The sequence below is a fragment of the Taurulus bubalis genome, assembly GCF_910589615.1.
Source record: "Taurulus bubalis genome assembly, chromosome: 8".
Lineage (NCBI taxonomy): Eukaryota > Metazoa > Chordata > Actinopteri > Perciformes > Cottidae > Taurulus > Taurulus bubalis.
In genome coordinates, this window is record NC_136596.1 from 4,636,654 (window position 1) to 4,654,627 (window position 17,974).

Sequence of the window (17,974 nt, forward strand, 5' to 3'; positions counted from 1 at the left end):
AAGCATTAACGGCACATAACCTTAACTCGGGCACACACACGCACACACACATACTGTCTGTACAGTCTAGTGAGCACACGCACAAGCCAAGAAATAGCAGGAGATGTTTGTTTTTCAAAGGGAAATGACCACTAAAAGGGATTTTAAAATGTTTCGGTAAAGATTAACCTCACGTCTCCTCTGACCTGCTCTTTCTTTGGACTTCTGCCGATTACCGTCCGCCCAAAGAATTAGAATGAAAACCTTGTGTTCCCTTCTGATTCTCTCGCTCCATGCTTAAGCCGATCCTCATCCTCATGTGCCTTCCACAGCCGATAGTTAGACCGATCTCCGATTGTAGCGTCACCGCAGTCTTCCACCTTATGGCCATCTGGAGTGCTCCACGGCCCACAGCTCCAGTGGTTTTCCTTTTTTTTTTTTTTTAAGGCTGATGAAGGGGTAGATGAAATACCTCTTATGCGTTTATGTGTTATTTTTTTAATGTGGGCTGACCGGGTTGGGCACTGAACCGGCAATAAATTTGCACATATGCACTCCGAGGGCGGGCCTACCTATGGTTGAAGTTACCTTGCATTCATTGGCATTGAGGGAAGAGTGTGTGTCACTTTGTCTTTTTATATTTATGAAGGATAGTTTTTGAGTATACGAAGTAAATTGCCGTGACTCTGGGTGTAAATTTGGGGTACTTGTCATGATCCAGCAGAGTGCAAATATTTGTACGTCTACAATCCTGTGACCTGTTCCTGGTCGTGCCATGCTGCCATTTCAGTGCCAAAATGTACTTCATTCATTTCCGTCTTCCATCCATCTGCTCAGGGGAAATTTTAAATACTTTTTTTTTTTGGCTCCACGGCACGAAATGGATGTATTGCACCGATGCTCCTGGTTTGCCTTGTTAAACGGGTATTGTTCTTAAAGATGCCGTGTTCTAACGTCCCGTCCGTGTCTGCCTTGTGACTTAATTTGCCTTATCAGCTGAATTAAGCTATGCCGTCCTGACACACACTGACATGCGCTTGATGCTTTGCACCTTTTACGTTTCTCAGCATTCAGATTGCAAAGTAATGTCTGTCTGCTCTTACAGTGATTTCTGTCGTGGAAGTAAAAACACACTACTGGTTCAGTCATTGAAATGCTTTGCTTGAAAAATAATAATACAATATAAGCTAGAGTGAGCACTGCTATTTTGAAATGTTCAAGTCACTATGTATAGAACGGTTATGGGATTAGAGTATCTTCCAAATTGTTTTTACGATGATTTTTGTTTGTTGAAAAATGAAATGGTTGTGAGTCTGAGAAAGTCTTTGTTGTTTTATTGCAGTTGTGATCCTATACCACCAGGTGGCGCCTGTATCACAAATGTTCCAATCTTCAATGCAGTGGCTTTGACTTGTAAACTAGTATGCAACATTTCTTAAATGATAACTGCATGATTTTGATCATTCTATGCGTATGCTTTTGTGGCAGACATGTAGAGGAACTAGATTAATTAATGTGACAAAGAAGTGTCCGATGTATTTTAAGGGATTCATTTTAAAACACTAGAAAAAAAAAAGCCCAATATTTCACTGTGGCAGTTATTTGGTGAAATCCATCTGTTGTGTCACAGTGGAAATATACAGTTTTGAAACGCTAAAGGGAGCCGGCCTTCTTATACTTCCTTTATTGGGAACTGACAATGAAGCCAAAATGGATGTGAAAAGCTTGATATTCATATTTTTACATGACGACAACATTATTATCCAGTCTACACACATTTGTCTTTGTATAATAAACTAAACAAACTAAACAAAAAGATTTGACCAACTATGTGCTCTCCACCTCGTAAAAGAAAGTGTAGCCACATTCTGTCTTGGATGATGGAATATTTATGCAAGAAAAAAAAAAATTGACAGCTGCTATACTTCAGCATTTATTTTGGTGATATGCTTAAAAGGTCTGGACTCAAAGCAGGAAGTGCTGAATCTTAAGGTGTGCTGATATGCCTCAGTAATCCTCAGCATCAACATCTAATCATGTCATATATTCATTTGCTCATAGTTTAAGTCCTATTTTGTCACTGAAGTTTCTAATTATTCAAATGATTCATAACAAAGCTATTTGTTTTGCTGTAACCTACATGGTGATGTGAAATGCAAAAGAATTAAACAATTCAATACATTGTGTTTTAATTGTTTTCTTGCCTGCACATGTGTAGCATCTCGGTCCACATGCTGTCCAGAAATACAGAATATAACACACACACACACACACACACTACATGTTGCAACAGCAGTTTGCAATTCAGGGTGTCGCAGTCTTTTCTTCCTGTTTTTTTTGTTGGTCTTACTGGTTTTAACGTCTTACATAACAAACATAAACAAAAGGACAGTTGGTGGTGCTTCAATGTAGGCTATTGTAAAATCTGATTCATTTTAGTGGGAGATTTATTTCCCAGATTAGTCTTCCTTCTCTCAGATTTATTGAAATAATTGACGTAAATATCGTAGACAGACATTAACTAAATGTTAGACCCAGTGACAGCATGAAATGGCTTGCATAATACTTAGTAAGGAGGCCATAATAATTTTTGACTCATGGCTGAAGTTAAGTTTCTCCAGCTCTCCCCAGGTTGGCAAAAAAAGCATCTCAAAATGCATCAGATTGATGCTTTAAAATATGGAATATTAAAAATGTTCTTACGGGGTAGCATGCCCCCGGACCCCCCTAGAGGGGTAATATCCTTCTCACCTTTTTCCCCCCTGACCCATTTTCATGCCTGACATATATACGTGTTGTATTATGTTCCTGAAGCTAGACAAGGAATTATTAATGGTGCATGTTAATGAAGTACTAATGGTGCACCTTGCCTGTAATTTCAGTAATTGGGTGATGTAATGTCGTGGTGATCCGTCTCGTGTAAAACTCTTGCGAGTGTTCAAGGTGACGACTTTCCATTTGGAAGGCAGAATTGCGGTTCGATGGTCTCTCTAATTTTCCGATTTTGTGCCTCCTCGATTCTCCGGTTTGTGACCCAGAAATCTATCTCAGAGCTCCATCTTGAAGGACATCCCAATGTCTACAATGCTGCTCGAGGATTGAGGAGGCACAAGATTGGGAAATAGGAAAGACCCTCATTAATCTAGTATCTACACTTGTTGGACGGTAGCTTTACCCGTATTCCGAAAGTGGTTCAGTAACGACAAACTAATGTTGCTTCTAGTTTAGCCGTCCGCTAACTTTGGCGGCAAACTCGCAGAGAAGGCCAAACTAAGTGAGAGTTTCTAATTTAGGCTTCCACCATCTGAAGGGACGTGCATTTGCATTTGTGGAACAGCCAGTAGGAATGGCCTCTCTTTGCAATAAACTGTGTCCAAAGTCCCCCGCCCCTTTCACCCCACATTTTGTACAAGCACACTGCTGGTATTCCACAATAGCAACAGGACACAACATTGAACTGTCGCCATTCTGCCCAATGTGTTGCCCCACTTTACCTGTAATCTGAAATGTCGTGTTTTCTCAAATGTCTTTGACTTTTTTTAAATGTTGTACTTTTTACATTCGTGCATTAGCTGGGCTATCGGTTACACTAACAAAGTACACACACAACCACGCACAAACAATCGGGGGGAGTAAACATGAAGTGCCCCTGAGGGTGCCCCTCCAGATGAGAAAACATGAGGAAGCTCCTCCTAGGATACCCTTCCAGTTGAGAAAGCATGACTTATATCCTCTAGGATAGCCTTTCATTGGAGAAAACATGACTTAGTTTCCTCTAGAATACTCTTCCATTGGAGGAAATGTGACTTAGTTTCCTCTAGGATACCCTTCCATTGGAGAAAGCATGACTTATATCCTCTAGGATACCTTTTCATTGGAGAAAACATGACTTAGTTTCCTCAAGGATACTCTTCCATTGGAGAAAATGTGACTTAGTTTCCTCTAGGATACCCTTCCATTGGAGAACGCAAGACTTAGTTTCCTCTAGGATACCCTTCCATTGGAGAAAGCATGACTTATATCCTCTAGGATACCCTTTCATTGGAGAAAATGTGACTTAGTTTCCTCTAGGATACCCTTCCATTGGAGAACGCAAGACTTAGTTTCCTCTAGGATACCCTTCCATTGGAGGATGCATGACTTAGTTTCCTCTAGGATACCTGGAGGAGCCATTGGGTGGCACTTTATTGTGGTAGTTTATATATGGGGCACAGGTATAACAGCCAAGTGGGTGGTGATGCATGGGTGACGGGGAGATCTCTCGTTTTTTACCGCAAGCACAACACTTCAGGAGACCAGGAATGTACAAGTTGTATAATCATGAAATATAATTACATGGGAACCTCACCCAACGATATACAAACGGCCTGGACTTTTATCTGAAAAAGCGAGTAAGAAACAGGAACTTCTCCCGCGCAGAGGCCGAGTGACTTGACGGAGATCAGTCACTACAATACCCTTTCATTGGAGAACGCATGACTCTAGGATACCCTATAATCCCATTTAATTTAATCCTGGACATAATAAGGTTCATTACACTTATTATACTTATTATATTCAGTACATTTTATTGAATTCCCCCTATATGTGTGTGCATTGTGTCTATCTTCACTTTAAGGTATATATATATACATATTTATATGTATATATATTCCTTAGAAGAGGTAATTTAGATGTATTTAAATGATAGAGACAGAATTCAAATGACTTCTGCCTCGTTTTGATCAACATATTGTGTCAACAGAGGTTAATATGAGAAGAATATTGCATTATTTCTTTGCTTTAAAAACTTCCAACCCTTTTTTCTCATTTGATTTAATCGAAAGCAGGGTTTTAAAGTGGTGTTTGGCTTCATTTGCCTTATCAGCTGAACTATACTGTCTTTTTAATGCAGTGAACCGTAGAGTGATGAAACACATCTGTCTGCTCTTGCAGAGGGATTTTTGGAATGAAAGTAAAGCACAGCACTAGTTCAGTCATCTACATGCCTTGAACATAGTAATAGTATATAAGCTAAAGTGAGCACTGTTGTTTTAATATGTTAAAGTCATTATATATAGAATTGTAAAGGGATAATAGTATATTTCATGTTTGGCTGTATTTGTTTCTGTGAACTGGAGGTTGTTAAGTTTCTGTTTTGCATACTCAATATTTTGGGCAGGTGGAAGTGCATGATGAAACCATTTATTTGACAGTTTCATGCAGCTTGATATCCGACACAGAGCACATCAAACATTCTACATTTTATTTGTGCCTGAAGTGAGATAGTTTGTTGACCTTTGAATGGTCTGCACTTTAGTGATAAGTGTAAACAGCAGGAAGTGACTCAAAGCAGGAAGTGCTGAATCTTAAGGTGTGCTGATCTGATCACTAATCCTCAGGATCAACATCTAACCATGTCGTGGATTCAATTGGTCCTGATGGTTCATAGTTTGTCGTATTTTAGCTCTCATTTATTATTACTATACATATTATGATTCATAACAACGCTATTTGTTTTGCTGTAGTCTACATAGTGATGTGAAATGCAGAAGAATGAAACAATTCAATGGTCAATCATATATTGTGTTTTTATTGCATGCAGCTTTTACATCTTGAGACTTTGTTTACTCTTCTTGAGTTGTACACATTGAGTATGAATGAAGATGAATGTTGTTAAGCTGTAGCTGCTCCAGTGGCTCACAGGAAGAGAGTGATGATGGCTGAGGATGCCAGCAGGAGGAGGACACTGGAACCAGTGGGAATGGCGCCGTTACACAAGTTCGAGGAACAGCACTTTATGGGGTCAGCACATAGTCTACTGTTCATGCAGGACCTGGTGATGACATCTGATGGAAAGAAAATCAGTTTCAACAACAATGAAAGCCACCAGGCGTTGAGCACAGCAACATACCGGCTCAGATAATCTATTTCAAATGTTTGTTTTTTGGAAGAACCACTCACCGTTCACTGTGACGGTGGCACAACGGTCAAAGCCGGCGGGACAAGTTAACTTCTCAGTGCAGGTTTTGCCTGCACAACTGTAGCAGCTGATTCCACATGCTGAACAGAAATACAGAATATCACACACACACACACACACACACACACACACACACACACACACACACACACACACACACACACACACACACACACACTTTAAACATACTCCAAATCTAATGCTCATTGTTTTATGCATAAAAAAAAATACAAAATCTTACTGGAAACAATTCCAGCAGGAAAACGAGCAAAGAAACTTGTGAGGAAACGCCAACTATGAAATATGATGATATACCCTAAATCACTCAAAAAGAAAAAAATAACTACACCCGACAAAAAAACTAACAAATTACATTACAAGGCGAGGCACATGACTAGACTGATAACTGTTCTTACCTGCAGACACAGTCACCAGCAGGACCAGAGCTCCATAAAAATGCATCTTGAACAGACAGAAAGAAACTGATGTTTATTCAACTGGTACTGGAGAAGATGTCCCCTCTGCCAGAGCTTTCCCTTTATAGTCCAGCCCACCCTGCAGTACCAAAACCAGGTTGCATTTCTTTAGAAAGTCTCCTCCCATCTGTCTGAGCAAATTATCTTATGAAACAGCTGTAAAAAAACAAAACACAACTGAAAGTGACATGAAAATTGTCTTTGGAAAACATCTCTTTTGGGTTTTACAAATCAGGCTTCAAATGCTGCAGTAGTTCACTGCAAATGATTACTTTGATTTTTGCAACAACAACAACAACAACTGACATTTTTAACATTGATTTTGCAGCCTTTGATGTTAAGCCTGCCAGAAAGCAGTGTGATCCTACAGCCAAGAATTAACTTAAGTTTAAACAAAAAAAAAGTATTATGAGAAAGTAATGTACATAAACATTGTGTCAAGTTTTTACTTTTTTTATAACCCCCTCTCTCTACTTTATTGTTGTATTTTGGCATTTTGCACTTGAACAATGTTGAATGAACGTGTTTGGACACAGGAACTGAAATATGTGTCAACCCGCTGTACTTTTCCAGCACCTTGCGGCAGGATATTTATTTATTAGACATTTAAAAAATGACGCTAACAAAGTGTCAATGTTTAAAATAATTAAGTTTGGTACAGATAAGTGACATTAGCATTCTAAATGTGTTGAATAAAGCAAAAATGCCCTACAATTTTAGTCACTGTAATTTATTTTATTAAGTTATTCCAAATCATTTTAACCAGATATTTAGTAAGCTGTTATCAATTTCACCCCAATAAGCAATACATATAAATACATTTCATCCAGATATTCAGTAAATACAAATCAAATTTCCTCAGATAATTAGTAAATATAAATCAATTTAAACCAAATATTGAGCAAATGTAAATCAGTTTTGCTTGAGAAATGGATTTGGACTCACTTATTATTTTTGTTAAAAGTTTGTGAATTTATTAAATAGTTTTGAATCAAATTTGTAGAAATTAAAATCTATTCAATTATATGACATGTCACATTGTTAGTAAACCTTGTTTAAGTGACCATTGCTCACATTCTCTAGATAGGTTGATAGATAGATACTTTATTAATCCCGCAAGGGGAAATTGTTTCGGGCGTTAGAGTGAAGTAGCGTATTGAACAAACACGACACATAAGAATCAATACAATCAATACAGTTGAGCCAAATGCTACAGAGACAAGTGCATGGTGTTTTGATAAAAGGTGTGGTTAAGATAAAACGAGTGGTTCAGAGCTGCAATCTGAATGTAAGTAAAGTAGCTTTCACAGCTCAACTTCTTTGTCTTCTTCCTTCAAAAGTGAGAACATTTTCCGATACAGTTATGAACTCAGCTGCAAATAGAGGAGAAAAAGTGACATGAATCATCTGCAGTAGCAGATAGTATCATCGTTGCTGACATTTAATTTACAACCTGTACAAGTCCTCACTTTGGCGCCATCTGGTGGACACCGGGTGGCAGTGGGACTTTGAAGCGCTCAAGTGGAAGTGTTGAAGTGTCTCACTTCACACAGGGAACACCTGTACAGGGCATCTCCATTAGAACATACCTGCAATGTTGATCATGGGTCCACCACTTCTGGTCCAGACTGAAATATCACATCAACTATTGGACGACCGTATTATTTTGCACAGACATTCATGATCCCCAGATGATGTCTCCCAACGACTCTGATCAACCTCTGGCTCTTCCTCTGGTCCCGTCATGACTTTTTGATTTGAGTCAAATATTTCGCCAACTGGTGTAATGGATTGTCATGATTGTTTCCAAATGCTGAGCATAGTCCCCAGGGGATGAGTCAAAGGGAATATGGTGATTCTATGACTTCTCCTCTAGCGTCACCAGCTGGTCAAGAATTAAGTGACAGATTCATGACAGATTCATGCAGCTTGATATCTGGCACAGAGCACATTAAACATTCTACATTTTATTTGTGCCTGAAGTGAGATAGTTAGTTGACCTTTGAATGGTCTGCACTTTATTGAAATATGTAAAAAGTAGCCACCGGACTCCAAGCAGGAAGTGCTGAATCTTAACCACACCTTTTATCAAAACACCATGCACCTGTCTCTGTAGCATTTGGCTCAACTGTATTGATTGTATTGATTCTTATGTGTCGGGTTTGTTCAATACGTTACTTCACTCTAACGCCCTAAACAATTAATAAAGTATCTATCTATCAACCTAATCTAAGGAATGTGAAAATGTTTACTAACAATGTGACATGTAATATAATTGAATAGAAGTTCTACAAATTTGATTACAAAATATTGAATAAATTCACTACATTTCAAGTAAATCCAAATCCATTTCTTAGGCAAAACTGATTTACATTTTCTCAATAACTTTTATTATATGTGATTAAAATCAGAGAGAGCTGGAGAGAGGAAACACTTTTTACAACATGTAATGAAGAGTAACCATAATGATATTGTGGGTTATTTTATAGTTATGTCGCAATCTAAATTAAAAAACATACCCACGTAAATAATTAATAAATAAGACGCATATTCCGCGGGTAGAAATCGATCCTGCGCGTATAAGCAGGACACAGAACACAGTATAAATACCACACACTGTGTATAAATACCACACACTGTTGAACAGGTAACAGACGACGGAGAAAACATCTCCACTCTGACAGTGATGATTACTGTGTCTTTATTAATATAAGTAGTAGTTTAACACCATTAAATCAACTGAAAACAAACGATCATTTTCATCAATATTTTAAGTGTCTCATGTCTCTTAAAACATGTTTCCTCGTGTCCTCTCTCCTCGCTTGGTTTCCTTGCGTCTCTCCATGTATCCCTGGTGGGAGGGACTAAGACGCAAGGAAACGACGCAAGTGAGGGAAACGGGGAAGCAATTAGGAGACTTGGGATGCACCCTATAAAGGCCATACTTTGGAAGAGGGGACATCTTCTCCAGTACCAGTTGATTAAACATCAGTTTCTTTCTGTTTGTTCAAGATGCATTTGTATGGAGCTCTGGTCCTGCTGGTGACTGTGTCTGCAGGTAAGAACAGTTATCAGTCTAGTCATGTGCCTCGCCTTGTAATATCATTTGTTAGTTTTTTTTTGTCGGGCGTGGTTTTTTTTTCCCACTTTTATTTCTTTTTGAGTGATTTAGGGTATGCCATCATATTTCATAGTTGCTGTTTCCTCACAAGTTGCTTTGCTCGTTTTCCTGCTGGAATTGTTTCCAGTAAGATTTTTTCATTTAATCTTTAAGCACACAGCAATAGACGTTACACTTGGTGCGTGTGTTTCTGTACAGCATGTGGACTGGTATGCTACTCATGTGCAGGCCAAACCTGCACTGACAAGATAATTTGTCCCGCCGGCTCTGACCGCTGTGCCTCCGTCACAGTGGGCGGTGAGTGGTTCTTCCAGAAAACAAACATTTGAAATCGATTATCTGAGCCGGTATGTTGCTGTGCTCATCGCCTGGTGGCTTTTGTTGTTGAAACTAATTTTCTTTCCATCAGATCTCACCACCAAGTCCTGCATGAGCAGTGCATTATGTATTAATGCCATGAAGTGCTGTTCCACGGACTTGTGTAACGGCGTCATTCCCACTGGTTCCAGTGTCCTCCTCCTGCTGGCATCCTCAGCCATCATCACTCTCTTCCTGTGAGCCACTGGAGCAGCTACAGCTTAACAACATTCATCTTCATTCATACTCAATGTGTACAACTCAAGAAGAGTAAACAAAGTCTCAATATGTAAAAGATGACTATTTTTGGTTCATTCTTCTGCATTTCACATCAGTCAGAATCAGAAACCGTTTATTTGCCAGGAATGTTTACGCAAACAAGGAATTTTTCTCGGCGGAAGGTGCATACATTAGACATGAGACGTTAGACGAGACAAACAACAATCAACGACAATGTGCAATGGGTATTAAATCAAGTATAAGATAAAGTGCTCAGACAAACAGATAATGTTAAATGTAAGTGTCTGTTAAGTGGCATGAGTGTTTAAATATGAAGTGTGCAGGGAAGTGACTGGTAAGAAGAAATAAATTAAAGGGAAAAGAAAGAAGAAATAGTCTGAAAAGTAGTCCTGGGTGTGACAGAGTCGGTCAGTGGGGGACCCGGGCTCTGTTGATGAGCCCGACTGCCGACGTGGCTGCAGCATGCCAGACGGAGATGCAGGAGCAGAGGATGGACTCAACAATGTAGACTACAGCAAAACAAATAGCTTTGTTACGAATCATAATATGCAAAGTAATACAAAATCTGTGCTAAAATAGGACAAACTATGAACCGTCGTGAGCAAATGAATACATGACATGGTTTGCTGTTGCTCCTGAGGATTAGTGACGCAGATCAGCACACCTTAGCCCTCTGGGGTCTTGAGTCTTTTTATTGATTTTACATTATTTCTTAAATTTAGGCACTTGCATATGAGATGTATACCCATGTGTTGCGTCTACATTTGCACAACAACCTCAGCTCTTGATATAATGATGTCCTAAGCACAAGTGTAAAGGGATAATATGGCCCAAAAGCTGAAAAATTGAAGCTTGATTTTTGGAAATTCTTCATATCTCTTGTGATAGCTTTACTCATGTGGACAAACTGTTTTGGTACTTGAAATTGGTTCACCAAAGGTCTTACGTTCACAAAAGCACAAAAATATATGAATACAATGGAAGATACATGTAAATGTCTAAAACCAAGTTTTTTTTTTTTTTATCGTTTTGAGTAGAAATGTTGTCTGTCACACCCTTCACCAAAATGATAAAAATGGGACTGAGAAATGACTTCATACTGCAGATCAAGCTTCATGGGGCTTGTGAAAATGAAAATGACCATTACAAAATGTTTTGTTTTCAAACAAAATATAGTATTATACACAAAACAAAATATTTACCCAATATACATATTCAGAAGTAGAAAACAGAAAAAAACTGTTCACACATTCAGACTATTTACAATATGGTTTGCCACTTGGTGGCGGTAATGTGTTAGTTGTTTAACAGGCTCCAACATGCAAAAGAAGACACTCAGCCAGCCGTTATAGAAGTATTTAAAATGAAAACATGAAGATGAAAGTGCTGTCGAACCCTCCCACCCCCCAAACATCTAAATGTTTGTGCATGTATAGTCCTGACTTCACGAAGTAGGGCTTTGTGAACTGAGGTAATGAGGCGGAGCCCTGAGCCCAGTGTGTGAGGGTTAACGCTAGCTAAAGCTTCCCTCGCTAGCTAAAGCTTCCCTCGCTAGCTAAAGCTTCCCTCGCTAGCTAAAGCGTCCCTCGCTAGCTAAAGCTTCCCTCGCTAGCTAAAGCTTCCCTCGCTAGCTAACGCTTCCCTCGCTAGCTAACGCTTCCCTCGCTAGCTAACGCTTCCCTCGCTAGCTAACGCAGCACTGAAGGCGTCACAGCTAAAGCGATATCTAGACACCAAACATCCAACGCTCGTGGGAAAGCCGGTGGGATTTTTCAAGAGAAAGGACGATGGGCTCCAGATGCAGAAAAGGTCTGCCTGTCACTGACTGGCGACTCCAAATGTGCTGTGAAAGCCAGCTGTCACAGATATGAAGAGCAACTTCTGGTTCTGCAAAAATGACGACGGCTGAATCATTCACATCATAAGGCTATAATTTCGGGGCGACCGTCGCGCGGTGGTGAGCAGAGGTCGTCCTCCAATCAGAGGATCGGTGGCTCGATCCCCGGCTCCGCCAGCCCATGTCGATGTGTCCCTGAGCAAGACACTTAACCCTAAATGTCTCCCGTAGCTGCGTCTACGGTGTGTGAATGTTAGATAGTCCTGATGTGGCACCTTGCATGGTAGTTCCTCTCATCAGTTTCTGAATGATTCCTATGTAAAGCGTCTTTGAGTATTCAGAAAAGCGCTATATAAAATCAAATGTACTATTATTATATTTTAATTTGTACTTTATTTAAATGTGTGGCAGTGGGGCGGGGTTTTCGCTCAGCTGCAGAGGGAACGGAGAGGGGGTGGTTCAGGGAACAGGTGCGAGCATGAGGTGTAATTGGCCTTAGCTGGGGGCAATCTGTGTTTGTGTCTCTCCCCAATATAAACAGTAGTAGCGGCTGTGAAACGGGAAAACTGGAAGCGGAGTGGACACGGCCGAGACAGCCGAGACGACATGGCGGGTGCCCTAATAATTGTGCAGTGTATTTATTTTATTACCACATATTATTTATCAAATTTAAATTTTTTTCTCGGTGTTTTTGAGAGTCTCCCTTGTTTTTGTTGAAAAATTGAATTATTAGTTATTTTTGTGTTAATATGCCTGACTTGAGCCTTTAAATGAGTTCTTGTATTAGCTTGATTTGTTCCATGACTTGTTGTCTGTGCAGGTTTACATACACATAATCAATAAATGTCTTTGTGATGATCACATTGTATCATGCCATTTATTGACGAGGTCTTTGCTTGTTAAACTGTAGGTAGATTTGATTCAGTTATTGAATACAAGTCAAACCAAGAGTGCGATCAATTAGTTAATAAACCAATACAGTGTTAATAAAAAAAAAGTTGGTTAAGAACCCCTGCAGTAAAGGACTACTGTCGTACCGGTATTGAATGCAAAAGACGAGCCCCAAGCCCCAATGTGAACTGGAGGTCGTTGAGTTTCTGTTTTGCTTACTTACTGTCAGGACGAAGGAAGAAGACCTAACCATTCAAATCTTATTAAACGGCAACATTTTGAAAACAATAAATATGTATTTAAGATCTCACAGACAAACTAAACAAAAATATGTTACCAAATATGAACCTTTCACTTGTAAACCTTGGCCTTTTACGTAATCTGTAGATTGTCTTCAGTTTATTCTCCTACAGAGACTGTTATATTATCAGTGTGCCGTATACAAGCCACATTTCTTGATTCCCTGTTGTTTGTTCTACCTCTCAAAAGAAAGCAGAGGCTCATTTGGTCTTTGACTCATGATACAAGAATATTTTGGGCAGGTGGAAGTGTATGATGAAACCATTTATTTAACAGATTCATGCAGCTTGATATCTGACACAGAGCACATCAAACATTCTACATTTTATTTGTGCCTGAAGTGAGATAGTTAGTTGACCTTTAAATGGTTCACACTTTAGTGGTTTGTGCAAAAAGTAACCACTGGACTCAAAGCAGGAAGTGATAAATCTTTGGGTGTGTGAGACTTTGTTTACTCTTCTTGAGTTGTACACATTGAGTATGAATGCAGATGAATGTTGTTAAGCTGTAGCTGCTCCAGTGGCTCACAGGAAGAGAGTGATGATGGCTGAGGATGCCAGCAGGAGGAGGACACTAGAACCAGTGGGTGTGACGACGTTACACAAGTCCATGGAACAGCACTTTATGGGGTTAACACATAATGCATTGTTTATGCAGGACTTGGTGGTGACATCTGATGGAAAGAAAATCAGTTTCAACACCAATGAAAGCCACCAGGCGTTGAGCACAGCAACATACCGGCTCAGATCATCTATTTCAAATGTTTGTTTTCTGGAAGAACCACTCACTGTTCTTTGTGACGGAGGCACAACGGTCAAAGCCGGCGGGACAAGTTAACTTGTCAGTGCAGGCTTTGCCTTGACATGCAAAGCAGTTGACTCCACAGCATGTGGAGTCAACTGCACACACACACACACACACACACACACACACACACACACACACACACACACACACACACACACACACACACACACACGCCCACCCAGCAGTACCAAAACCAGGTTGCATTTCTTTAGAAAGTCTCCTAACATGACTGAAATATGTGTCAACCCGCTGTTCTTTTCCAGCACCTTCGGCAGGACATTTATTTATTAGACATTTAAAAAATGACGCTAACAAAGTGTCAATGGATATTATTGAATCCTGATAAGAATTTAAACTTGAATTTAAAATAATTAAGTTAGGTACAGATAAGTAAGATTAGCATTCTAAATGTGTTGAATAAAGCAAACATGCCCTATGATTTGAGTCACTTGTTGACTGTGGTTTGTGGTTGAAACTCTCACCTCAGTGGGATTTTGCTAAAGCAGACATACTCTACAACCGCCTCATTTCCTGTGAGGGTATATGGGCATTGCATTGTGCACAAAAGAAAACACTAACAAGCTGCCAAATATGAATTAGATAAATAATATATATATATTTGTGAGTTTGTGAATCTATATTCACAAACTCCTTCTTGAGCTGGAGCAAAGTGGACATGCACATGTTCCAGACAAGTGCATGGTATTTTGATAAAAGGTGTGGTTAAGATAAAACGAGTGGTTCAGAGCTGCAATCTGAGTGTAAGTAAAGTAGCTTTCACAGCTCAACTTCTTTGTCTTCTTCCTTCAAAAGTGAGAACATTATCCGATACAGTTATGAACTCAGCTGCAAATAGAGGAGAAAAAGTGACATGAATCATCTGCAGTAGCAGATAGTATCATCGTATCTGACATTTATTTTGCAAACTATACAAGTCCTCACTTTGGCGCCATCTGGTGGACACCGGGTGGCAGTGGGACTTTGAAACGCTCAAGTGGAAGTGTTGAAGTGTCTCACTTCACACAGGGAACACCTGTACAGGGCATCTCCATTAGAACATACCTGCAATGTTGATCATGGGTCCACCACTTCTGGTCCAGACTGAAATATCACATCAACTATTGGATGACCGTATTATTTTGCTCAGACATTCATGATCCCCAGATGATGTCTCCCAACGACTCTGATCAACCTCTGGCTCTTCCTCTGGTCCCTGGCCAGAAGGAAACATTGCACATTGTGTGTCAAAAGATGTTAATATAGGAAGAATATTGCATTATTCGTTTGCCTTAAAACTTCCAACCATTTTTGCTTATTTGTTTTAATCGAAGCAGGGTTTTAAAGTGTTTGGCTTCATTTGCCTTATCAGCTGAACTATGCTGTCTTTTTAGCGCAGTGAACTGTAGAGTGATTAACGTGTCGTGAAATACTGTATGCTTGATGCTTTGCACCTTTATTGTTTTAAGCGCTGACATAATCTTCCATCTGAATGTGTCTGTCTGCTCTTACAGAGGGATTTCTGGAATGAAAGTAAAGAACACCACTAGTTAAGTCATCTAAATGCCTTGCTTGAAAATAGTAATATATATAAGCTAGAGTGAGCACTGTTTATAAAATGCATTTTTTATGTAAAAGTCAAAAAGGGATTATAATATATGTATTTGTTGCTGTGAACTAGAGGTTTTTTGAGTTTCTGTTTTGCATACTATACTATCATTCAAATCATATTTGAAAACAATAAATATTAATATTTATTTAAGATCTTGAGACAAATTAAATTAAAATATTTGACCAAATACCTTTCACTTGTAAACATTGGCCTTTTACATAATCTGTAGATCGCCTTCAGTTTATTCTCCTACAGAGACTGTTATATTATCAGTGTGCCGTATACAAGCCACATTTCTTTTCTTTTTTCTACCTCTCAAAAGAAAGCAGAGGCTCAATTGGTCTTTGACTAATGATACAAGAATATCTTGGCCAGTGGAAGAGTATGACATAACCATTTATGTCATACTCTTATGACATAACAGATTCATGCAGCCTGATATCTGACACAGAGCACATTAAACATTCTACATTTTATTTGTGCCTGAAGTGAGATAGTTGGTTGACCTTTGAATGGTTCACACTTCAGTGATAAGTGTAAACAGTAACCACTGGACTCAAAGCAGGAAGTGCTGAACCTTAAGGTGTGCTGATCTGATCACTAATCCTCAGGATCAACATCTAACCATGTCATGTATTCATTTGGTCCTGATGGTTCATAGTTTGTCGTATTTTAGCTCTCATTTATTATTACTATACATATTATGATTCATAACAACGCTATTTGTTTTGCTGTAGTCTACATAGTGATGTGAAATGCAGAAGAATGAAATAATTCAATGGTCAATCATATATTGTGTTTTTATTGCAGGCAGCTTTTACATCTTGAGACTTTGTTTACTCTTCTTGAGTTGTACACATTGAGTATGAATGCAGATGAATGTTGTTAAGCTGTAGCTGCTCCAGTGGCTCACAGGAAGAGAGTGATGATGGCTGAGGATGCCAGCAGGAGGAGGACACTGGAACCAGTGGGTATGGCGCCGTTACACAAGTTCGAGGAACAGCACTTTATGGGGTCAGCACATAGTTTACTGCTCATGCAGGACTTGGTGATGACATCTGATGGAAAGAAAATCAGTTTCAACAACAATAAAAGCCACCAGGCGTTGAGCACAGCAACATACCGGCTCAGATAATCTATTTGAAATGTTTGTTTTCTGGAAGAACCACTCACCGCCCACTGTGACGGTGGCACAACGGTCAAAGCCGGCGGGACAAGTTAACTTCTCAGTGCAGGTTTTGCCTGCACAACTGTAGCAGCTGATTCCACATGCTGAACAGAAATACAGAACATAACACACACATGTTTTATGCATAAAAAAAATACAAAATCTTCCTGGAAACAATTCCAGCAGGAAAACGAGCAAAGAAACTTGGGATGAAACGGCAACTATGAAATATGATGATATACCCTAAATCACTCAAAAAGAAAAAAATAACCACACCCGACAAAAAAAATGAAACAAATCCCATTACAAGGCGAGGCACATGACTAGACTGATAACTGTTCTTACCTGCAGACACAGTCACCAACAGGATCAGAGCTCCATAAAAATGCATCTTGAACAGACAGAAAGAAACTGATGTTTATTCAACTGCGTACTGGAGAAGATGTCCCCTCTGCCAGAGCTTTCCCTTTATAGCCCGCCCCACCCTGCAGTATCAGCTCCTTTCTTTAGAATGTCTCCTCCCATCTGCTTAAGCAAATTATTCCATAAAACAGCTGTAAAAAAAAGAAAAGAGAACCACAACTGAAAGTGACATGAAAATGGTCTCTTTTGTGTTTTACAAATCAGGCTGTATTCTGTTGATTTTTTGACAACAACAACTGACATTTTTAACATTGAATTGTAAGCCTGTCAGTGGCAGTCCTTAAATTGAAGTAAAAAAAAAATGTATATATGTAAATTGCACGTACAAGTAAAAGTACTTTTTGGACACAATCATCCTTTTCAGAGCGCTTTAGTAAGTGAGCAAATTCTCTCTTTTGCCACCAGGGCCTGTTATTTCTTACCTGTTTGTATGTATTTCTATATATATATATATATATATATATATATATATATATATATATATATATATATATATATAATTCATAATGTTTTAGGACTCACAAACAGCATGCATGTAGATGTTAGAGCTGGTGGAGGTCAAGCACATTTTAATGACGTTATATACTGTTGATACTTTCCAACACTACCAGAAACACATCTGAGTGGTTCTGTTATAAATTATACATTTGTGTTAGAAACTGCATTCGTCTGATTCAATAATCATCGCTACTTTAAAGAGGACGTCTGTTTGAAAGGCCTTTAACTTTCCGTTTCATGCAGTCTGGTGTTGCGTTGTATACGTTGACAGCATGACGCAGGTCGGGGTGTCACTCAACCTGGTCA

The 17,974-nt window shown here is 39.2% G+C and overlaps 1 protein-coding gene across 1 annotated transcript; it reads right to left on the reverse strand.

Annotated features, from left to right (window-relative positions):
• Positions 1–16,366: 16,366 nt before the first annotated feature.
• On the reverse strand, positions 16,367–17,207 carry LOC306740024 (three-finger toxin MALT0070C-like). Its single transcript, XM_079222127.1, has 3 exons — positions 17,093–17,207; positions 16,753–16,851; positions 16,367–16,637 (listed from the first exon to the last, which is right to left on the reverse strand). The coding sequence occupies exons 1-3, from the start codon at positions 17,136–17,138 to the stop codon at positions 16,489–16,491; spliced, it is 294 nt and encodes a 97-aa protein (XP_079078253.1). The 5' UTR covers positions 17,139–17,207; the 3' UTR covers positions 16,367–16,488.
• Positions 17,208–17,974: the final 767 nt, after the last annotated feature.